The sequence below is a fragment of the Salvelinus fontinalis genome, chromosome 24, assembly GCF_029448725.1.
Source record: "Salvelinus fontinalis isolate EN_2023a chromosome 24, ASM2944872v1, whole genome shotgun sequence".
Taxonomy (NCBI): Eukaryota; Metazoa; Chordata; class Actinopteri; order Salmoniformes; family Salmonidae; genus Salvelinus; species Salvelinus fontinalis.
Window position 1 is genome coordinate 2,539,328 of NC_074688.1, and position 25,766 is coordinate 2,565,093.

Genomic DNA, 25,766 nt, shown 5'->3' on the forward strand with positions numbered 1-25,766 from the left:
TGTTAGAAAAATTTGCATATTTCAGGTATAAATCATAGTTTACAATTGCAGCCCCCATCACAACTCTCACTAAAATGACTAGAATAACTACAGAGACCATCGTGTATTAGCTAATTACTCATCATAAAACATTTCTTAAAAATACACAGCGTGCACCAGATGAAAGACACAGATCTTGTGAATCAAGACAATATTTCAGATTTTCTAAGTGTTTTACAGCGAAAACACACTATTTCGTTATATTAGCTTACCACAATAGCAAACCAGACAACAGCATTGCTTCCAGACAAACATAGCGATATCGTATTCACCACCAAAATAAAATAATTTTCCACTAACCTTCTCAGAATTCTTCAGATGACAGTCCTGTAACATCATATTACACAATCCATATAGGTTTTGTTTGAAAATGTACATATTTAGCAGCACAAATCGTGGTTATACAATGTGATTAGAAGCAACAGGTCATGCATTCTGGCCGGCGCCATCTTGGAAAGGCACCTTGTCTAATCAATAAATAATCGTAAACTTGACTAAAAAAATACAGGTTGGACATCAAATGAAAGATGCATTAGTTATTAATGCAACCGCTGAGTTAGATTTTTAAAATTAACGTTACTAGACATACAGAGTGCGTTACAGCCAGACTAGTGCCGCAATAAAGGCGGACAAATACGTTTACATTTTTCCACATAAATACGGAATAACATCATAAATAGCTCTTACTTTTGGACGAGCTTCCATCAGAATCTTGGCGAAGTGGTCCTTTGTCCAAAAGAATTGTGGCTTGGTTGTAAAACGTCGTGTTCAACTTCGGAAGTAGCAGCTAACATTAGCTATATGGCCACAGCATGCCCAAATCCTCAATCTCAATACTAAGGAAATTCCGAAAATAGCAATATACTCGCATAAACTGATATAACTCGGTTTAAAATAACTTCGTTATGATGTTTCTAACACCTATATCTAATTAAATTACAGACGGATATATCTAAGGTCGATAACTGAGCGTTTCAAAATGCCATCCTGAGGTCTTGCTTTGCGTAATGGCGAGCGTTGAAAAGAGAGGTCCTCTCGCTCCTTGGCCTTTTATAAACTCTGGGAACTACGCAGAAAGTCCATTCCACTTCTCATTGGTTACTGACATCCAGGGGAAGGCGGGTGCAGTTCATGTCGACCCATAGGATACATACAGAGCTTTAAACTGATCTGAGAGCAGAGCCTAGTTTTCAGACCTTCGTAGTTTCTGTCATGGATTTCGCTGCAGAAAGAGTTCTGTTTCACCCACAGACATAATTCAAACGGTTTTAGAAACTAGAGAGTGTTTTCTATCAAATAGTAAGAATAATATGCATATTGTACGAGCAGGAATTGAGTACGAGGCTGTTTAAATTGGGTACGATTTTGCTATGTCGAAATGGCACCCCCTAGTGGCAAGAAGTTAAAGCTTGGACGCAAATGGGTCTTCCAAATGACAATGACCCCAAAGCATACTTCCAAAGTTGTGGCAAAATGGCTTAAGGACAACAAAGTCAAGTTATTGGAGTGGCCATCACAAAGCCCTGACCTCAAACCTATAGACATTTTGTCGGCAGACCTGAAAAAACGTTTGCGAGCAAGGAGGCCTACAAACCTGACTCAGTTACACCAGCTCTGTCAGGAGGAATGGACCAAAATTCACCCAACTTATTGTGGGAAGCTTGTGGAAGGCTACCCGAAATCTTTGACCCAAGCTAAACAATTTAAAGGCAATGCTACCATATACTAATTGAGTGTATGTAAACTTCTGATCCACTGGGAATGTGATGAAATAAATAAAAGCTGAAATAAATCATTCTCTCTACTATTATTCTGACATTTCAAATTCTTAAAACAAAGTGGTGATCCTAACTGACCTAAGACAGGGAATTTTTACAAGGATTAAATGTCAGGAATTGTGGAAAAACTGAGTTTACATGTATTTGGCTAAGGTGAATGTAAACTTCCGACTTCAACTGTAGATATTCCATAACAAATCAGCCGTTTCCAGCTACAATAGTCATTTACAGCATACTTTACTTTACAGCACTGCTTATATAGACAGGTGTGTGCCTTTCCAAATCATGTCCAATCAATTGAATTTACCACAGGTGGACTCCAATCAAGTTGCAGAAACATCTCAAGGATGATCAATGGAAACAGAATGCACTTGAACCTAATTTAGTCCCATAGAAAAGTGTCTGAATACTTAAGTAAATAAGGTATTTCAGTTTTATTTGTAATAAATTTGGAACATTTTTGAAAATACTGTTATGAAAAAATAGGGATTTAAAAAAAATCAATTTCAGAATATGACTAACGTAACAAAATGTGGAAAAAGTGAATAGGTCTGAATACTTTCCGAATGCACTGTGTATATATTTTTAACCCTCCATACCTCTTTCCGAGCGACTTTCTAATGAATGAAATATCACTATAAAGTTCATCTCGGAACCGAGAATACAATTTTGCAAGAGCACAGGCCAGCTCTCGATTTGGCAGTCAGTCTTTCATGAGGGACTACTATGAAGTATAGTGTAGTTTAAGAAAATGTCAAAAGTTTTAAAAAGGACATTGTTTGCATTTAGGAAGGGTGGATGTGGGGATTGAACCCCAGTCTCAGCTGGGGATTAAAAATATAAATAAAATTACTAGAACTGAATTTGCTGATAGCTTTTTTTTTTTAAATAATGTAATTACTGTGACTGAGATATGTAGTTATCCCACCTAACCGTCTTAAGATAAATGCACAAACTGTAAGTCGCTAAAATGGGGGTATTATATGTGACTCAGAGATTGACATTTAAGTCTGAAAGGCAATTCCAACAGGGCAAACCAGGAGTATTTTTTGGTTGCCCGAAGATTATGATAACTTGCTTGAAAATGTAAATTAGCAATTTATACCCAGAAGTGCCAAGTACAATGAGTATACTAAACATTAGGAACAACTTCCTAATATTGAGTTGAACCACCCCTTTTGCCCTCAGAACAGCCTCAATATATCAAGGCATGGACTCTACAAGGTGTCAAAAGCGTTCTACAGGGATGATGGCCCATGTTGACTCCAGTGCTTCCCACAGTGGTGTCAAGTTGGCTGGATGTGCTTTGGGTGGTGGACCATTCTTAATACACACGGGAAACTGTAAAAAACCCAGCAGTGTTGCAGTTCTTGAAACAAACCGGTGCGCCTGGCACCTACAACCATACCCCGTTCAAAGGCACTTAAATCGTTTGTCTTGTCCATTCACCCCCTGAATGGCACACATACAAAGCCCATGTCTCAATTGTCTCAAGGCTTAAAAATCCTTCTTTAATCTGTCTCCTCCCTTTCATCTAAACTGATTGAAGTGGATTTAACAACTGACATCAATAAGGGATCATAGCTTTCACCTGGATTGGACTGAATGGCGCCGGAGGAGATGGCTGCCGTTTTACGGGCTCCCAATTGTGCTATTGTGTGTGTTTTTTCGCATTATTTGTAACATATTTTGTACATAATGTTTATGCCACCATCTCTTATGACCGAAAAGAGCTTCTGGATATCAGGATAGCGATTACTCACCTCGTACTGGATGAAGATTTTTTCTTTAAAAACATCCTAAAGATTGATTCTATACATCGTTTAACATGTTTCTACAAACTGTAATGGAACTTTTTGACTTTGTCTGGCCTGCGCCTCGTGAATTTGGATTTGTGAACTAAACGCGTGAACAAAAAGGAGGTATTTGGACATAAATGATGGACTTTATCGAACAAAACAAACATTTATTGTGGAACTGGGATTCCTAGGAGTGCATTCTGATGAAGAGATATCGGGGACGTAGGTCAGGGTGCCTTGTAAGGATCTGACGGCGAGTGGGTAATCTGCCTCTACCGTCAGTCCTATTAGCCAACGTACAATCATTAACAAAATAACAAAATAAACAAGCTACGATCACGAATATCCTACCAATGGGATATTAAAAACTGTAACATCTTATATTTCACAGAGTTGTGGCTGAACAATGGCACAGATAAAATACAGCTTATGGGGTTTAGGCTGCAACGGCAAGATAGAACAGCTGCCTCCGGTAAGACAACGGGTGGCGGTCTGTGTATATTTGTAAACAACAACTGGTGCAAAAAATCTAATATTAAGGAAGTCTCGAGGTTTTGCTCGCCTGAGTTAGAGTATCTCATGATAATCAGTAGACCACACTATTTACCAAGAGAGATTTCATCTATATTTTCCGTAGCTGTCTATTTACCACCACAAACTGATGCTGGCACTAAGTCCACACTCAATGAGCTGTATAAGGCCATAAGAAAACAGGAAAACGCTCATCCAGAGGCCTGTGCTCTTAGTGGCCGGGGACTTTAATGCTGGGAAACTTAAAATGGGAATCCTTTTTACCTAATTTCTACCAGCATGGTAAATGTGCAACCAGAGGGGAAAAACTCTACACCATCTTTACTCCACACACAGACGTGTACAAAGTTCGCACTCGCCCTCCATTTGGCAAATCTGACCATAATTCTATCCTCCTGATTCCTGCTTACAAGCAAAAACTAAAGCGGGAAGCACCAGTGACTCGTCAATAAAGTGGTCAGATGAAGCAGATGCTAAGCTACAGGACTGTTTTGCTAGCACAGACTGGAATATGTTCCGGGATTCTTCTGATGGCATTGAGGAGTACACCACATCAGTCAATGGCTTCATCAATAAGTGCATCGATGACATCGTCCCCCAGTGAACGTTCGTACATACCCCAACCAGAAACCATGGATTACAGGCAACATCCGCACTGAGGTAAAGGGTAGAGCTGCCGCTTTCAAGGAGCGGGAGACTAATCCGAACGCTTATAAGAAATCCCGCTATGTCCTCAGACGAACCATCAAACAAGCAAAGCGTCAAAACAGGATTAAGATTGAATCCTACTACACCGGCTGTTACGAATCCCTTTGGCCCGACAGTCTAGGGGGGATGGTAACGAGACCCGAAACATAACTCACGCAAAGTGTAACAGTGACAAAGTAACGGCGAGAACGAAATAACACAGACAACTTAATTACCGTCAAACACTCTGGGTTTATTTCTAAACACACGGTAAAGGGGGGCAGGAAAAGGGGCTGAGCTGGACCCAAGGAAAGAAATAATAAGTATCCAAAAATACCCCTAAGTTAGACTAGCCTACTTCACCAACAGCTAACTAACTAACCAAAAATACAGTGGGTGGTCCGCCCAGGTCTAACTAGTGTATTTAACAGAGTTTACCTACGGGTAGTGTATGCCCATGGGCGACCTGTCTGGTTACCCCCCTTTCCCACCATCAAACTAACACTCAAACACCATAACCAAAAACAATACTCACAGGTGGGGACAAAGACATATGGCATTTACAGAGAGATTGAGCTCTAGAGAACACAACTGACAGGGTTTTTAAACCAAGGGAAAGGGACTGTGATTGGGTAAGGGAAAAGGAGCAGGTGGCTTCCGATTAGCGAATGATTGATGACTGATTGGGGAATGATGATTGTCACCTGTGAGTAGGGGAGAAGGAGAGAAAAGAAATACACACAGGATACACACAGAATACCTGTATCCGTAACAACGGCTCTGACGCTCGCCGGATGTGCCAGGACTTGAAAACTATTACGGACTACAAAGGGAAACCCAGATGCGAGCTGCCCAGTGACGCGATCCTACCAGACGAGCTAAATGTATTTTATGCTCGCTTTGAGGCAAGCAACACTGAAGCATGCATAAGAGCACCAGCTGTTCTGGATGATTGTGTGATAATGCTCTCGGTAGCCGATATTAACAAAACCTTTAAACAGATAACATTCACAAAGCAGCTGGGCCGGACGGATTACCAGGACGTGTACTCAAAGCATGCGCTGACGAACTGTCAAGGACTAAACACCTCCCTCTGCATCTGGATCCTGGACTTCCTGATGGGCCATCCCCAGGTAGTAAGAGTAGGCAACAACACATCCGCCACAATGATCCTTAATTAACACAGGGGCCCCTCAGGAGTGTGTACTTAGTCCCCTCCTATATTCCCTGTTCACCCATGACTGCGTGGCCAAACACGACTCCAACACCATCATTAAGTTTGCTGACGACACAACAGTGGTAGGCCTGATCATCGACAACGATGAGACAGCCTATAGGGAGGAGGTCAGAGACCTGGCCATGTGGTGCCAGGATATCTTTCAACCGGTTTTCCCCATTAAGCAGCGAGTCGGAGTCTGAGGCTGAGCCTTCTCTTGTCTCTACTCCTCCCGTTACGGTGTCCGAGACGCCGAAGCTTCCCACCATTAGCTCTGACAAATTGAAAACCCTAGTCATTGGCGACTCCATTACCCACAGTATTAGACTTAAAACGAATCATCCAGCGATCATACACTGTTTACCAGGGAGCAGGGCTACCGACGTTAAGGCTAATCTGAAGATGGTGCTAGAGAGTGTAGAGTGTAGAGAGTATAGAGATATTGTTATCCACGTCGGCACCAACGATGTTAGGATGAAACAGTCAGAGGTCATCAAGCGCAACATAGCTTCAGTGTGTAAATCAGCTAGAAAGATGTGTCGGCATTGAGTAATTGTCTCTGGCCCCCTCCCAGTTAGGGGGAGTGATGAGTCTCACAACACAATCGCTGGTTGAAAACTGTTTTCTGCCCCTCCCAAAAGATAGAATTTGTAGATTGGTCCTCTTTCTGGGACTCACCCACAAACAGGACCAAGCCATGCCTGCTGAGGAGTGACGGACTCCATCCTAGCCTGAGGGGTGCTCTCTTCTTATCTACCAACATAGACAGGGCTCTAACTCCTCTAGCTCCACAATGAAAGAGGGTGCAGGCCAGGCAGCAGGCTGTTAGCCAGCCTGCCAGCTTAGTGGAGTCTGCGACTAGCACAGTCAGTGTAGTCAGCTCAGCTATCCCCAATGAGACCGTGTCTGTGCCTCGACCTAGGTTGGGCAAAACTAAACATGGCGGTGTTCGGCTTAGCAATCTCACTAGGATAAAGACCTCCTCCATTCCTGCCATTATTGAAAGAGATCGTGATACCTCACATCTCAAAATAGGGCTACGTAATGTTAGATCCCTCACTTCAAAGGCAGTTATAGTCAATGAACTAATCACTGATCATAATCTTGATGTGATTGGCCTGACTGAAACATGGCTTAAGCCTGATGAATTTACTGTGTTAAATGAGGCCTCACCTCCTCCTATTTACGATAGCAAATTTCCATTTACAAAAAAATAAATATGTTTTTGGTCTTTTGAGCTTCTAGTCATGAAATCTATGCAGCCTACTCAATCACTTTTTATAGCTACTGTTTACAGGCCTCCTGGGCCATATACAGCATTCCTCACTGAGTTCCCTGAATTCCTATCGGACCTTGTAGTCATAGCAGATATTCTAATTTTTGGTGATTTTAATATTCACATGGAGAAGTCCACAGACCCACTCCAAAAGGCTTTCGGAGCCATCATCAACTCAGTGGGGTTTGTCCAACATGTCTCTGGACCTACTCACTGTCACAGTCATACTCTGGACCTAGTTTTGTCCCATGGAATAAATGTTGTAGATCTTAATGTTTTTCCTCATAATCCTGGACTATCGGACCACCATTTTATTACATTTGCAATCGCAACCAATAATCTGCTCAGACCCCAACCAAGGAGCATCAAAAGTCGTGCTATGAATTATCAGACAACACGAAGATTCCTTGATGCCCTTCCAGACTCCCTCTGCCTACCCAAGGACGTCAGAGGACAAAAATAAGTTAACCACCTAACTGAGGAACTCAATTTAACCTTAAGCAATACCCTAGATGCAGTTGCACCCCTAAAACGTAAAACATTTGTCATAAGAAACTAGCTCCCTGGTATACAGAAAATACCCGAGCTCTGAAGCAAGCTTCCAGAAAATTGGAACGGAAATGGCGCCACACCAAACTGGAGGTCTTCCGACTAGCTTTGAAAGACAGTACCGAAGAGCCCTCACTGCTGCTCGATCATCCTATTTTTCCAACTTAATTGAGGAAAATAAGAACAATCCGAAATTTCTTTATGATACTGTCGCAAAGCTAAGTAAAACGCAGCATTCCCCAAGAGAGGATGGCTTTCACTTCAGCAGTAATAAATTCATGAACTTCTTTGAGGAAAAGATCATGATCATTAGAAAGCAAATTACGGACTCCTCTTTAAATCTGCGTATTCCTCCAAAGCTTAGCTGTCCTGAGTCTGCACAATATACTGATAACAAGTTCAAACAGGTGCCATTAATACAGGTAATGAGTGGAGGACAGAGGAGCCTCTTAAAGAAGAAGTTACAGGTCTGTGAGAGCCAGAAATCTTGCTTGTTTGTAGGTGACCAAATACTTATTTTCCACCATAATTTGCAAATAAATTCATTAAAAGTCCTACAATGTGATTTCCTGGATTTTTTTCCCTCATTTTGTCTGTCATAGTTGAAGTGTACCTATGATGAAAATTACAGGCCTCTCATCTTTTTAAGTGGGAGAACTTGCACAATTGGTGGCTGACTAAACACTTTTTTGCCCCACTGTACCTACACGTACGCCACGGTCACAAGACGCAGGCCACCTAATTGTCCCTAGAATTTCTAAGCAAACAGCTAGAGGCAGGGCTTTCTTCTATAGAGCTCAATTTTTATGGAATGGTCTGCCTACCCATGTGAGAGACGCAGACTCGGTCTCAACTTTTAAGTCTTTACTGAAGACTCATCTCTTCAGTGGGTCATATGATTGAGTGTAGCCTGGCCCAGGAGTGTGAAGGTGAACGGAAAGGCTCTGGAGCAACAAACCACCCTTGCTGTCTCTGCCTGGCCGGTTCCCCTCTCTCCACTGGGATTCTCTACCCCTTGGGTTGTGCCGTGGCGGAGATCTTTGTGGGCTATACTCGGCCTTGTCTCAGGATGGTAAGTTGGTGGTTGAAGATATCCCTCTAGTGGTGTGGGGGCTGTGCTTTGGCAAAGTGGGTGGGGTTATATCCTTCCTGTTTGGCCCTGTCCGGGGGTATCATCAGATGGGGCCACAGTGTCTCCTGACCCCTCCTGTCTCAGCCTCCAGTATTTATGCTGCAGTAGTTTATGTGTCGGGGGGCTAGGGTCAGTCTGTTTTATCTGGAGTACTTCTCCTGTCTTATTCTCTCTTTCTCTATTTCTTTCTCTCTCTCGGAGGACCATGCCTCAGGACTACCTGGCATGATGACTCCTTGCTGTCCCCAGTCCACCTGGCCGTGCTGCTGCTCCAGTTTCAACTGTTCTGCATGCGGCTATGGAACCCTGGCCTGTTCACCGGACGTGCTACCTGTCCCAGACCTGCTGTTTTCAACTCTCTAGAGACCGCAGGAGCGGTAGAGATACTCTTAATGATCGGCTATGAAAAGCCAGCTGACATTTACTCCTGAGGTGCTGACTTGCTGCACCCTCGACAACTACTGTGATCATTATTATTTGACCATGCTGGTCATTTATGAACATTTGAGCATCTTGTCCATGTTCTGTTATAATCTCCACCCGGCACAGCCAGAAGAGGACTGGCCACCCCTCATAGCCTGGTTCCTCTCTAGGTTTCTTCCTAGGTTTTGGCCTTTCTAGGGAGTTTTTCCTAGCCACCGTGCTTCTACACCTGCATTGCTTGCTGTTTGGGGTTTTAAGCTGGGTTTCTGTACAGCACTTTGAGATATCAGCTGATGTAAGAAGGGCTATATAAATACATTTGATAACAACCTCTCCCTCAACTTTATCAAGACAAAGGAGATGATTGTGGACTACAGGAAAAGGAAGACCAAGCACGCCCCCATTCTCATCGACGGGGCTGTAGTGGAGAAGGTTGAGAGCTTCAAGTTCCTTGGTGTCCACATCACCAACAAACTAACATGGTCCAAACACACCAAGACAGTCGTGAAGAGGGCACGGAAAAGCCTATTTCCCCTCAGGCGACTAAAAAGATTTGGCATGGGTCCTCAGATCCTCAATGTTCTACAGCTGCCCCATCGAGAGCATCCTGACTGGTTGCATCACCACCTGTTATGGCACAACTGCTTGGCCTCTGACCACAAGGCACTACAGAGGGTAGTGCATACCGCCCAGTACATCACTGGGGCCAAGCTTCCTGCCATCCAGGACCTCTATACCAGGCCCTACAAATGGTCAAAGACTCCAGCCACCCTAGTCATAGACTGTTCTCTCTGCAACCGCACGGCAAACGGTACCGGAAAGGCTTCTTAACAGCTTCTACCCCAAGCCATAAGACTCCTGAACAGCTAATCAAATATCTACCCAGACTATTATTTTACGTTGCTGCTACTCTCTGGTTATTATCTACGCATAGTCACTTTAACTCTACCTACATGTACATATTACCTCAATTACCTCGACTAACCTGTGCCCCCGCACATTGACTCTGTACCAGTACCCCCTGTATATAGCCTCGCTACAGTTATTTTACTGCTGCTCTTTAATTATTTGTTATTTTTATGTCTTACTAATCTAATTTTTACCTCACAGTTATTTTTCTTAAAACTGCGTTGTTGGTTAAGGGCTTGTAAGGAAGCATTTCACTGTAAGGTCTACTACACCTGTTGTATTCGGCGCATGTGACAAATACAATTTGATTTGATTCACCTTGTCAGTCTATGTCATGGAAAGAGCAGGTGTTCTTGATGTTTTGTACACTCAGTGTATTCACCTACACATAGGAATTAGACAGAACAGTTCTGGAATTATTTGTATTTTGGTTGTTATCAGTAAAACAATTCTCGGAGCAGGCGCATCTTGCCCAACTGCCATAAATGCCATAAATTGTCTATCTTAAAGAATGGGGAGGAATAGTTTTAGGCTATTGGAATTCTTTGCTGTTTGGTTTTCACTTTTTTTATTATCTGCCCAATGTGAAAACCTTGGGCAGAAAACTTGCGCAACTGCTCGGTTCAATTGCTCGAGACAATAGGGCAACCCTTAATGTCAATTCCTGTGACTAGCCAGGAGCGTTACCACTGTTCCACAGGCTCTGCACACATTACATGTCTAAAGGTAATGTACTACTACTGTTAATCAGCAGTGATAATCGGCTGAACCTTCTACACACTTGCCTTCAGACATATAGAATAGTGTTCTCTCTAAAATCCGTACTGTACATCTATGTGTCACTGGGCGTGTATATGATTACATTTAGTTCTGACAGTTCATGATGACATTTCAAAGACAGCCTATCCTCAGATAACTTTGCAATGCTTCGACCAAATGCAAGAGAACGCGAGAGAAAGGCATGACAAATCCATTGTCTGCTAAATAAAATAACATCATACTTTCTGTTTCTGATCGTTGGGCCAAGCTAACGGCAGCTTAACAAACCCAGATTCTGTGTAATAATGCTCTGGGGTGAAGTACCCCCTAGGTACCTTAACCACTAGTGGGGAAAATGCTAAATGGACCCAGGATCCACGTCAAGGTCAACTTCACCCTAATAACAGACTGACACTGTGTGGAGCCTCCTCCATTTCCATTGACCTCTGGCCCCCCTCCCCTCACATCAACCACTGAGCTCAGACTGACCTCCACACTGTCCGGAGACATGCTCCCATCAGCTGGGTTGTCTGCCGCCTCCTCCTCAAATGTTGCACGCTTGTAGCTGGACATCTGCATGGGGAAGGAAGAAAGGAGAGTTATCACCAGTAAAAAAAAAATAAGTTGCGCTTTCACCAGATGAAATAGAGAGTAAGCAGTGCAGAGAAGTGACAGGACTTCACATCCGTACCGTCTTGGTAAGGAATGTATTAGAGAAAACCACCAAGCCACCCATGAGAGAGAGGGAGAAAGGGAGGAGAAAGGAAAAGGGAGAGACACCCCCCCTGCGGTTCCTTATCTCTGCCATCCCGTCACACGGCATTACCCTCTCTTCCCACACTAAGGTGTGTGTATGTTTGGTGATGGAGCACAGAACACAGGCGTATGTGTGTGTACGGTCTGATCTTGACGTGCTTGGTGAAACGATGATAGTCATTTCTGTTCTTTGTAGCATGGGCATCTTATGAGTAGCCGTGAACTGAGCCAGACAACTCCCACTCAGAACAGAGCAGCAGACTAAATACAGGAGCGCCCGGGGATAGATCCAAATCCCTGTGTTTAATTAACCTTCTCAGGTTATAACATACCACATACACAAGCACTGACAGACGCACCCACCCACCCACATAGTGTTTATTTAACAATGGATAACAATTGATTTACACAGGCAAATATAAATAACTTCCTCATTCATGGCTAGGTTGAAGATAACAAAGATTATTGGACTCTGGAGCGTTCTTCTTTTGAGTGATGAATCACGCTGCCCCATCTGACAGTCTGTCGGGCGAATCTGGGTTTGGCGGATGCCAGGAGAACACTACCTGCCCGAATACATAGTGCCAACTGTAAAGTTTAGTGGAGGAGGAATACTGGTCTGGGGCTGTTTTTCATGGTTCGGGCTTAGCCCCTTAGTGAACGGAAATCTTAGTACTATAGCATACAAGGACATTCTAGATGAATCTGTGCTTCCAACATTGTGACAGCAGTTTAGGGAAACCCCTTTCCTGTTTCAGTATGACAATGCCCCCATGCACAAAGCGACATCCATACAGAAATGGTTTGTCGAGATCGGTGCGGAAGAACTTGACTGGCCTGCACAGAGCCCTGACCTCAACCCCAGCGAACACCTTTGGGATGAATTGGAACGCCGGCTCCGAGCAAGGCCTAATCGCCCAACATCAGTGCCCGACATCACTAATGCTCTTGTGGCTGAATAGAAGCAAGTCCCCGCAGCAATGTTCCAACATCTAGTTTAAAGCCTTCCCAGAAGAGTGGAGGCTGTTACAGCAGCAAAGAGGGGACCAAGTCCATATTAATGCCCATGATTTTGGAATGAGATGTACAAAGAGCAGGTGTCCATATACCTCAGCCAGTTAAAAGCACTCTCCTCATCACACAGATAACTCCATAACAGTCTCTGTGTTACATCTGCCCCTGCCACACCCTCTACTGCTCATCCTGTGTCTCCTTGACCTGCCGCCACTCCCCCAGTGCTCTCTCCCTCTCTCTCTGTGTGTGTGATCGTGTGGGTGGAGACAGGTGTGCTGGAGTCAGAGCAGATCTCCACCAGCTGCAACCTGTTCCATAATCAAGACCTCTACAAATACTCAGTCCTGCCACTTCCACACTGCCAGATCGTAATCGCTGCTCAGTCAGTCTACGTTTTTAGACGTTTGTTACTATTTAGATCCTGTTAACCTGTTGTGCCTGTTTTCCTTGCCTGACACGGTTTTCCTCTCCGCTACAGTTCTGCCCGCTCTGACTCTGGTCCCTGTCTCCAGTCCCACTTCTCCTCATCCTGCTACTCTGCTCTGGATTCCCCACTCCACTGCTCCCTTGGATTCCCCTTCGGACCTGCTTACCCTGTCCCAACCCCTCTCGCTCCAACCTCAGCCTCGGCACCTGGTTTCCTGCAACCCGCCCGAGATTCCCCTGGCCTGCACTCCATCTTCCCCCTGTGTTTCAATAAATACCTTGGTTACTTCATCCCAGTCTCCTCGTCTGAGTCTGCTCTTGGGTTTCCCTGTTCCACTCCGCGTAACACTCTGTATGACACTGTCTAAGAATGCCCCCATGCTGGAAGGACATGTGTGGAAGATGAGCTCAGGGATGACGCTCCAAACAATAAACTTCGCAACTCATCTAAACAACATTCTCTCTAAAGGTAAATGTTAGGTTCCATCTCTGACCTGTTCCTTTAGATCCTGAAGTGGGGAGAGTTGTAATGAGCCATTGTCTCCATGAGAACATTACTCATCAACAAGGTTGAGAAAGGGCACAACTGACATAAGCACAAAGTGTTTCTTCAAAAGGCAGTTTGGAAACACCCTGTAAGAATCATTCCAGCGGGAAAAATGTATGACAACACTTTCTGGTTGTAAACTGGTTTTCCGGTTGAAAATAAACTAAACTCCGCAAAAAAAGAAACGTCCTCTCACTGTCAACTGCATTTATTTTCAGCAAACTATATTTGTACGAACATAACAAGATTCAACAACTGAAACATAAACTGAACAAGTTCCACAGACATGTGACTAACAGAAATGGCATAATGTGTCCCTGAACACCTGTTCAGTCTGTCTACAAACATGCTCTCAAAGTGCTTGATAGGAAGCCCAATAGCCATCATCACTGTTACATCCTCAGAAAGCATGAGCTCCTGAGTTGGGAAAATCTTGTGCAATACACTGACGCATGTCTTGTATTCAAGACACTAAATGGCCTGGCTCCCCCTCCACTCAGTATTTTTGTTAAACAGAAAACCCAAACATATGGCAGCAGATCCACAAGGTCTGCCATAAGAGGTGACTGTATAGTTCCCTTAAGGAAAAGCACCTTTAGTAAATCCGCTTTCTCTGTGAGAGCTTCCCATGTCTGGAATACACTGCCATCAGACACACATAACTGCACCACATATCACACTTTCACAAAATGCATGAAGACATGGCTAAAGGTCAATCAGATTTGTGAACATGGTCCCTAGCTGTGTATTGCCGCTTTCCATGTTGTCTGTTGTCTGTAGCTTGTGAGGTGTGGAAACACTTTGTTGCTTTTATAAATTTTGTCTTGCTGCTTTTTGTTCTATGTTGCTCTGTCTGTATGCTACGTCTTGCTTGTCCAATGTTGCTCTGTCTGTATGCTATGTCTTGCTTGTCCTATGTTGCTCTGCGGGTGCTCACTGCTCAATGATTGTCTATATTGTAATTGTTTTTAATAACCTGCCCAGGGACTGCGGTTGAAAATTAGCCGGCTGGCTAAAACCGGCACTTTTACTGAAACGTTGATTAATGTGCACTGTCCCTGTAAAAATAAAATAAACTCAAACTCAAACAAAGGGGGGGTCAAAATCAAAAGCAACAGTCAGTATCTGGTGTGGCCACCAGCTGCATTTAGCACTGCAGTGCAACTCCTCCTCATGGACTGCACCAGATTTGCCAGATCTTGCTGTGAGATGTTACCCCCCTCTTCCACCAAGGCACCTGCAAGTTCCAGGACATTTCTGAGGGGAATGGCCCTAGCCCTCACCCTCCGATCCAACAGGTCCCAGATGTGCTCAATGGGATTGAGATCCGGGCTCTTCGCTGGCCTTGGCAGAACACTGACATTCCTGTCTTGCAGGAAATCATGCACAGAACGAGCAGTATGGCTGGATGGCATTGCCATGCTGGAGGGTCATGTCAGGATGAGCCTGCAGGAAGGGTACCACATGAGGGAGGAGGATGTCTTCCCTGTAACGCACAGCGTTGAGATTGCCTGTAATGACAACAAGCTCAGTCCGATGATGCTGTGACACACCACCCCAGACCATGACGGACCCTCCACCTCCAAATCGATCCCGCTCCAGACTACAGGCCTCAGTGTAATGCTCATTCCTTCGATGATAAACGCGAATCCGACCATCACCCCTAGTGAGACAAAACCGCGATTCGTCAGTGAAGAACACTTTTTGCCAGTCCTGTCTGGTCCAGCGATGGTGGGTTTGTGCCCATAGGCAACATTGTTGCCGGTGATGTCTGGTGAGGACCTTCCTTACAACAGGACTACAAACCCTCAGTCCAGCCTCTCTCAGCCTATTGTGGACAGTCTGAGCACTGATGGAGGGATTGTGCGTTCCTGGTGTAACTTCGGCAGTTGTTGTTGCCATCCTGTACCTGTCCCGCAGGTGTGATGTTCGGATGTACCGATCCTGTGCAGGTGTTGTTACACGTGGTCTGCCACTGAGAGGATGATCAGCTGTCCGTCCTGTCTCCCTGTAACGCTGTCATAGGCGTCTCACAGTACGGACATTGCAATTTATTGCCCTGGCCACATCTGCAGTCCTCATGCCTCCTTGCAGCATGCCTAAGGCACGTTCATGCAGATGAGCAGGGACCCTGGGCATCTTTCTTTGGTGTTTTTCAGAGTCAGTGGAAAGGTCTCTTTAGTGTCCTAAGTATTCATAACTGTGACCTTAATTTCCTACCGCCTGTAAGCTGTTAGTGTTTTAACGACTGTTCCACAGGTGCATGTTCATTAATTGTTTATGATTAATTGAACAAGCATGGGATACAGTGTTTAAACCCTTTAAAATGAAGATCTGTGAAGTTATTTGGATTTTTACGAATTATCTTTGGAAGACAGGGTCCTGAAAAAGAGATGTTTCTTTTTTTGCTGTTTATATAACAGCCAATTAGGTATCTGCAACAACCAGCTTAGGACGTCTTTTTCATTAAGAGATCAAGAACTCATGTGAAAGACATTATATTTTGGTTGTTATCAGGTCAGATAACTTGTCGTTGTTTTAGGAGACATTTCTATTTTTCTGAGAAGAGCTTTTCCTGGGTATTTGATCATTTATGTCTGTTAGCTTCGTACTGTAATCATATTGTACTGTCACATGGCGACCAACCAACAGGAAAACCTTCTGCTTAGTCAGTTTGTCCATTAGACATCTCTCTCTCTCTCTCTCTCTCTCTCTCTCTCCTCTCTCTCCTCTCTCTCTCTCATCTCTCTCTCTCTCTCTCTCCTCTCTCTCTCTCTCTCTCTCTCTCTCTCTCTCTCTCTCTCTCCTCTCTCCTTCTCTCTCTCTCTCTCTCTCTCACTCTCTCTCTCTCTCTCTCACTCTCTCTCTCTCCCCTCCTCCTCTCTCTCTCCTCTCTCTCTCTCTCTCTCTCTCTCTCTCTCTCTCTCTCCTCTCTCTCTCTCTCTCTCTCTCTCTCTCTCACTCTCTCTCTCTCTCACACACACACACACACACACACACACACACACACACACACACACACACACACACACACACACACACACACACACACATGCAACTAGCATCTTCCTCTGCATTGTTCTGGATGTCACCAGCGAGCCCCATCACTTTTAAATAGCTCCTCTAAAAACAACACACGTAACAAAAAAACAACAAATCCCAAACCCGTGCATAACAAGACAAGACAAACTAAGGGGAGCACACTAGTTTAAAGAGACATAAAACAACAACAGTTCCTCACCAGAAGCAGTCACACACACACTTGCTGTCTGTAGCTATTCTCAGTCTGGTCCCCACCTGATGATGTTCCTCCCTTGATCTCCTTCCCACAGCCTGCCTCCCAGCAGACCCTTCTCACCAGGTTAATAATGAACGGGATGGGAAGAGAAGTTAGTCATAAAGCAGAAGGCTGTACGGGAGGGAGGAGATTCAGTGTATGATGCTGGTGTTGTGGGTGGCTGGAGGGAACCAATAAATGACTAACAAAGAGGGAACCGCAATACAGAGCGTATTAGTGGTGCGTAATTGGTGGTGTGTGTGTGTGTCTGTCTGTGTGTGTGGGTGCGAGCATGTATGCGTGCGTGCAAGTACGCGCATGTGTGTGTGTGTGTGTGTGTGTGTTCGTGTGTGTGTGTGTGTGTGTGTGTGTGTGTGTGTGTGTGTGTGTGTGTGTGTGTGTGTGTGTGTGTGTGTGTGTGTGTGTGTGTGTGTGTGTGTGTGTGTGCGTGTGTGTGTGTGACACAGAGAGAGTGTGTGTGTGCTGTAGATAAGATACAGAGACTGGGTTATAGATAAGACTGGGGTAGTGTTCTTGTTGTAAACTGATGGATGAGGATAACGGCTCAGGCTACTAGGGAAACCAACCAAGTATCTATCGTGACGATGATGGCCTATTGATAATGGTGTGCATGTGTGTGCACCAAGGCAATGGCCACAATACACAGGAGAAAACAATGGCAACCCATTAAAGCCATCTGCTATTGGCTATTGATTGACCTGATGGGATAAATGGGATGGTGTGGCACTGAGCTTTGTGGATGGCCATCTGTAAAAAAAAAAAAAAAACACTACAGATCTATAAAAAAAACAGACTAGCATCCCTTTTTTCTACAGTGAATGGCGCTACACGCACGCACGCACGCACGCACGCACGCACGCACGCACGCACGCACGCACGCACGCACGCACGCACGCACGCACACAGTAGATGAATGATATTTGTTCTGGCTCTCTCTTTCTTTATGAAAACACCCACATCCTCAAAATAGTACATCTGAATCAAGAACTGGTTCCTTATAGAGTACTTTTACGAAAATGCCCTGAGACACAAATACACACACACTTGCACGCAAAGTACTCTCTGTATGACCTTTCTAATAGGTCACAAAACCTTCCTTTCATCCGCCCACATCACACCCATTGACCATGTTCCTCTCTCATCTCCTATCCAATCCATAGCCATCCTCACAAAACAGACTATCGTCCTAGGCTGTACATACATACAGAGTAGGGAATAATGTCAGCTCTATTCATGACATTATTATAATATTTTTGTTGTTGTTGTACTTTTACTCATTTTTCTCCCCAATTTCGTGATGTCCAATTGGATACGGACTCGGAAGAGGCGAAGGTCAAGAGCCATGCGTCCTCCGAAACATAACCCTGCCAAGCCGCACTGCTTCTTGACATACTGCTTGCTTAAAACTTCTTCAGCCTAGGGTCTATTTCTCTCTATTTCCTGTCTGACTGACGTGCCCAAAGTAAACTGCCTGTTACTCAAGCCCAGAAGCCAGGATATGCATATAATTGGTAGCATTGGATAGAAAACACTTTGAAGTTTGTAGAAATGTTCAAATAATGCATGAGACTATATGGTAGGAGAAAATCAAAAGAAAAACCAACCAGAATCTTGTTTTTGAGATCCCATGCTCTTCCATTACAACGTATAGAGACAATTCTTAGCGCTAGTGGTCAGAAATTGTTCCTTTTTTTCAAAATACGTACCCAACGTAAACGTAAATTGTCTCTGGCCCAGATCGTAGAATATGCATATAATTTACAGATTAGGATAGAAAACACTCCAAAGTTTCCAAAACTGTCAAAATGTTGTCTGTGAGAAAAATAATATTTATTCTGCAAGCGAAATCGTGAGAAAAAGTAACCCGGAAGTGATATATATATATTTTTTTAACCTGGCCTGTCTAACCTCCATTTAAAGGGGTATCAACCAGATTATTTTCCCAATGGCTTCCTCAGGCTGTGACCAGGCTTTAGACATAGTTTCAGGCTTTTATTTTGAAAAATGAGCGAGATTTTTAAAAACTAGTCAGGTGTCCTTTGATTAGTTGCTGCGCGCGAGAGGGGTAGCTCTCCATTTTCTTTTTCTCTCTTATTGACTAGGTTATTCTCCGGTTGAAATATTATCGATTATGTTTGTTAAAGACAACCTGAGGTTTGATTATAAAAAACATTTGGAATGTTTCTACGACCATTTCGGATACTTTTGAGTTTTCGTCGAACGGAACAAGGCTGTGGTTTTCTGAACATAACGCGCAATCCAAATGGCGGTGTTTTGTGATAAAAGTAAATTTATCGAACAAAAAGAACATTTGTTGTATAACTGGGAGTCTCGTGAGTGCAAACATCCGAAGATTATCAAAGGTAAGCGATTAATTTGATTGCTTTTCTTACTTTCGTGACCATGCTAGCCAAGCTAATATAAGGCTAAACTGTTATAGCATAGAAAGCTACACTCACAAAAGCTTGGATTTTTTTCGCTGTAAAATATATTTTCAAAATCTGACACGATAGGTGGATTAACAACAAGCTAAGCTGTGTTTTGGTATATTTCACTTGTGATTGCATTATTATAAATATTTTTAGTAATATTTTTTCATCTGATACGTTTGGAAATTTCCGTCTTCCTTTCAGGACCGGAATGAGGCTGTCCTTTTTTTCATCATGACGCACAACCCAAATGGCGTTTTTTTGTGATAAAAGTCATATTTATCGAACAAAAATAAGATTTGTTGTGTAACTGGGAGTCTCGTGAGTGGAAACATCCAGATGCACGTGTGCGTTCGCGTGCGCCATCTCGAGCACATTTATTTTGTTCACCCACTCTAGAAGCGATCAGGACACGCAGGTTGAAATATCAACACAAAACAAACAAACTATATTAATTTGGGGACAGGTCAAAAAGGATTAAACATTTATGGCAATTTAGCTAGCTAGCTTGCTGTTGCTAGCTAATTTGTCCTGGTATATAAACATTGGGTTGTTATTTTAACCTGAAATTCACAAGGTCCTCAAACTCCGACAATTAATCCACAGATAAAAAGGTAAACCGGATTCGTTTCTCATCATCTCTCAACCTTCCTTAAGGCCTCGTTTTCTTCTTTGGGCTTTATATGGCGGTTGGCAACCAAATTTACAGCATTACTACAACCTACCGGAGTGTGGACCTAAGTTCATCTTTTAATCACCCACGTGGGTATATGCTCCTAAAAACCAATGAGGAGATGGCTCATGAAAACCAATGAGGAGATGAGAGAGGCCGGACTTGAAGCCCGTTGAGCGTCACAAATAGAACCAATTTCTATTTTAGCGCCTGGCCACGCAGACGCTCACTGACGCCCGCATTTGCGACGCGAGCGGTGTGGTTAGCATGGTAGACCGCTGCGCCACTCGGGAGGCCTTATTCATGGTATGCCTGGTAAACCTTAGTCTCTTCCAAAAACCACAGCATCTTACACAGTAAGAGCTTATGAGTCCATCAACAAAACCCCATACGATAGATACTGAGCACACTTCATTGCCTAGGTAGTGGGTGTATTGTTATAAGATCTTAAACTGTGGCCTGGTATAAGACCCAGGCTGCGTGCCAAATTACACCCTATTTCCTATTTAGTGCACTAATTTAGCCCAGAGCCCTACAAAAGTAGTGCACCATGTAGGATAGAGGTTACCATTTTGAAAGCAACCACAAACAAAGCAATGCAGTACATCACCACAGCCATTTGTAGTGAATAGTGATCCTGTTGTTTTGTGATTATTATTACCACCATCATTTACTTTCTGGAGATGGGTCCATGGCCAAGGTGGACAGGCAGTCCCTTCATGAGGCCTAAATATGAATCAATCAGTCTGTTACTGTGAAAGACAAGCTAATGATGACAAAGGCTCTTCTCCTCCTTTCTGTCAAATTATGCGCCCTCTCTGTGGAACTCGAATTCAAACAACTGTGACCCCCGGCGCACCGTCGCCACGGAAACCACCAGAAGAGCCGGTCACGTGACATCAGGCACTTGATGAAAAATTAAAGCAATGTGTTCTGGGGCCGTCTCCAGGGCAGTCTCATTGGCTACCGGGTGGTCCAAAACAGCTGTGGAGCACCAATCACAAAGGCTATTGTGGGAACAACTGGAGTGTTCAGGTTTGGTCAGAGGAACGGGGATGACGCTGAACATGTGGGGCTGCTTTACTGGAAATGAGACCGCAATGGTGCCAGTAGGACAGCGCCTGCAAAACAATTCCCCAGAACTCTGTATGAGACGTAAACAGTTTCTAAACATTTGACGAACCCTGTATGTGGAATAACTACGTAGTTGACTAGCATCCTGTCCAGGGGGATACTTGTATATGAAGCTACCTCACGCTACAGAAACAGGAGATAGGCTATTAACCGGTCCGCCCACTTACTTACTAGTGGAATGTACAGTATGTATAGAATACATTTAAGTTGTAAAAGGCAATTATTGTTATTTTAATGCCTTATTCTTATCATATTTTGTAATTCCAGTTCAATTTTGATGAAAATATCCCTGAGATTAATGTTGTATAAAACGCCCATTGGGCAATTCTGGCTCAGACAAGGATCAACTAACTTACTAATATTTCTAATTGACTGTATGAGGAGAAACCAGTACACAGACCCGAAACACAGTTAGGCTGGGTAACAGTGGAGGCTGTTGAGGGGAAGATGGCTTATAATAATGGCTAAAACACATGTGTTTGATACAATTCCATTTACTCCGTTCCGGCTATTATTATGAGCCGTCCTCCACTCAGCAGCCTCCACTGTTACCCAGCCCAGGAGTGCAGGGGTCTGGGTTGGAGTACAGTTGAAGTCAGAAGTTTACATACACTTAGGTTGGAGTCATTAAAACTCGTTTTTCAACCACTCCACACATTTCTTGTTAACAAACTATAGTTTTGGCAAGTCGGTTAGGACATCTACTTTGGGCATGACACAAGTCATTTTTCCAACCATTGTTTACAGACAGATTATTTCACTTATAATTCACTGTATCACAATTCTAGTGGGTCAGAAGTTTACATACACTGAGTTGACTGTGCCTTTAAACAGCTTGGAAAATTCCAGAAATTGATATCATGGCTTTAGAAGCTTCTGATAGGCTAATTGACATCATTTGAGTCAATTGAAGGTGTACCTGGGGATGAATTTCAAGGCCTACCTTCAAACTCAGTGCCTCTTTGCTTGACATCATGGGGAAATTAAAAGAAATCAGCCAAGACCTCAGAAAATTGTAGACCTCCACAAGCCTGTAGACCTCCACAAGCCTGGTTCGTCCTTGGGAGCAATTTCCAAATGCCTGAAGTTACCACGCTCATCGGTACAAACAATAGTACGCAAGTATAAACACCATGGGACCACACAGCCGTCATACCGCTCAGGAAGGAGACGTGTTCTGTCTCCTAGAGATGAACGTACTTTGGTGCTAAAAGTGCAAATCAGTCCCAGAACAACAGCAAAGGACCTTGTGAAGATGCTGGAGGAAACAGGTACAAAAGTATCTATATCTACAGTAAAACGAGTCCTATATCGACATAACCTGAAAGGCCATTCAGCAAGGAAGAAGCCACTGCTCCAAAACCGCGATAATAAAGCCAGACTACAGTTTGCAACTGGACATGTGGACAAAGATCGTACGTTTTGGAGAAATGTCCTCTGGTCTGATGAAATAAAAATAGAATTGTTTGGACATAATGGCCATCCTTATGTTTGGAAGAATAAGGGGGAGGCTTGCAAGCCGAATAATACCATCCCAACCGTGAAGCACAGGGGTGGCAGCATCATGTTGTCGGGGTGCTTTGCTGCAGGAGGGACTGGTGCACTTCACAAAATAGATGGCATCATTTTGAGGAAGGAAAATTATGCAGGTATATTGAAGCAACATCAGTCAGGAAGTTAAAGCTTGGTCGCAAATGCGTCTTCCAAACCCCAAGCATACTTCCAAAGTTGTGGCAAAATGGCTTAAGGACAACAAAGTCAAGGTATTGGAATGGCCATCGCAGGAGGAATGGGCCAAAATTCACCCAACTTACTGTGGGAAGCTTGTGGAAGGCTACCCAAAACGTTTGAACCAAGTTAAACAATTTAAAGGCAATGCCATCAAATACTAATTGAGTGTATGTAAACTTCTGACCCACTGGGAATGTGATGAAATAAATAACAGCTGAAATAAATCATTTTCTCTACTATTATTCTGACATGTCACATTCTTAAAATATAGTGGTGATCCTAACTGACCTAAGTCAGGGAATTTTTACTTGGACTAAATGTCAGGAATTGTAAAAAACTGAGTTTAAATGTATTTGGCTAAGGTGAATGTAAACTTCTGACTGTATATTGTTACCAGCAGCATACCACCCTGCATACCACTGCTGACTTGCTTCTGAAGCTAAGCAGGGTTGGTCCTGGTCAGTCCCTGGATGGGAGACCAGATGCTGCTGGAAGTGGTGTTGGAGGGCCAGTAGGAGGCACTCTTTCCTCTGGTCTAAAAAATATCCCAATGCCCCAGGGCAGTGATTGGGGACACTGCCCTGTGTAGGGTGCCGTCTTTCGGATGGGACGTTAAACGGGTGTCCTGACTCTCTGAGGTCATTAAAGATCCCATGGCACTTATCGTAAGAGTAGGGGTGTTAACCCCGGTGTCCTGGCTAAATTCCCAATCTGGCCCTCAAACCATCATGGTCACCTAATAATCCCCAGTTTACAATTGGCTCTATTCCCCAGGTCGTTGCTGCAAATGAGAACGTGTTCTCAGTCAACTTACCTGGTAAAATAATGAAAAAATAAAATAAAAATATGCAACAACTTGCATATACAGACACACGCAATGTTCAGACACACACACACACACAAAGTAAGCCTACTCCTTGGGGCTAAATCCACAGGGTGTTCTTCCACCTACAGTGCATTCGGAAAGTATTCAGACACCTTTACTTTTTCCACATCTTCTTACGTTACAGCCTTATTCTAAAATGGAATTAAAAAAAAAATCCTTAGCAATCTACACACAATACCCCATCATGACCAAGCGAAAACAGGTTTATTGAAAACAAAAAACAAAACAGAAATACTTGATTTACTAAGTATTCAGACCCTTTGCTATGAGACTAGAAATTGAGCTCAAGTGCATCCTGTTTACATTGATCATCCTTGAGGTGTTTCTACAACTTGATTGGAGTCCACCTGTGGTAAATTCTACCACTGTTGACAGTGCATGTCAGAGCAAAAAACAAGCCATGAGGTCGAAGGAATTGTCCGTACAGCTTCGAGACAGGAATGTGTCAAGGCACAGATCTGGGGAAGGGTACCAAAAATGTCTGCAGCATTGAAGGTCACCAAGAACACAGTGGCCTCCATCATTCTTAAATCAAAGAAGTTTGGAACCACCAAGCTGGTTGCCCGGCCAAACTGAGCGATTAGGGGAGAAGGGCCTTGGTCAGGGAGGTGACCAAGAACCCGATGGTCACTCTGACAGAGTTCCTCTGTTGAGATGGGAGAACCTTCCCGAAGGACAACCATTTCAGGACCTCAAACTAGGGTGAAGGTTCACCTTCCAAATGGACAATGATCCTAAGCACACAGCCAAGACAACGCAGGAGTGGCTTCGGGACAAGTCTCTGAATGTCCTTTAATGGCCCAGCCAGAGCCTGGACTTGAACCCGATCTAACATCTCTGGAGAGACCTGAAAATAGCTGTACAGCGACACTCCCCATCCAACCTGACAGAGCTTGAGATCTGCAGAGAATAATGGGAGAAACTCCCCAAATACAGGTGTGCCAAGCTTTTACCGTCATACCAAAAAAGACTTGAGTCTGTAATCGCTGCCAAAGGGGCTTCAACAAAGTACTGAGTAAAGGGTCTGAATACTTTATGTAAACGTGATATTTCGGGGGGTTTTCTTATACGTTTGCAAAAAAATGTGTGTGTGTGTGTGTGTGTCTGAGAGTGAGTGAGAGAGAGAGAGAGAGCGAGAGAGAGAGAGTAATGCTGAGGGAGGCGAAGGGAAGGGAGAGGTTTTCCCGAGCTGCAGGAGTGGTGTGTAACTTTCACTGTGCGGAATGTGATTGTTTGAAGTGGTTTCCTGTGGAGTGTTTTTGAAGGAAAGCGGCGTTGGTGGAGTTCACCCTGGCACAGCCCAGCCTTCTGCCCCAAGAGCTGGAAATACAGTCACCCTTCACCCCCCCAACTCACCTCGGCACCGTATTGCCACAGAGGTCACCACAGTCCCCCACACACATATGCAGGCACGCACGCATGCATGCACGCAGGCACATTACGGTTATCATGTTATACACCTACTTTCACGCACATGCACACATATTGTAAACATACATACATACAGACATGTTTTGACAAACTCGTGTTTTGACACACAGGCAAAGAGAGCGAAGGAAACAAAACCTGCTGTGACTGGGTGAGATAAGGAGGACTAGCTGACTAGAATACTGAGCAGGAGAAAATTAGTGAGGGACTGAGTGAGAGAGACAGAGAGATAGGGAGGACTATGGGAGAGAGGAGAGAGGGTGACATAAAGAGAGAAGTATAGAAAGGGAGAGAGGGACAGACAGAAAGAGAGAAGGAGAGCGATAGGGAGAGAAGCAGAGAAAGA

The 25,766-nt window shown here is 43.9% G+C and overlaps 1 protein-coding gene across 5 annotated transcripts in view; it reads right to left on the bottom strand.

The window, feature by feature from the left end:
* ece2b (endothelin converting enzyme 2b) overlaps positions 1-25,766 on the bottom strand; it is a 78,638-nt gene that overhangs the window by 39,551 nt on the left and 13,321 nt on the right. For 4 of the 5 annotated variants that reach the window (XM_055879374.1, XM_055879377.1, XM_055879375.1 and 1 more), the window contains one exon: positions 11,588-11,671. In XM_055879374.1, coding sequence (XP_055735349.1) covers positions 11,588-11,671 — 84 coding nt within the window. Of the gene's footprint in view, positions 1-11,587; positions 11,672-17,082; positions 17,268-25,766 lie in introns of those variants that run through there. The other variant, XM_055879378.1, reaches the window with a different exon arrangement.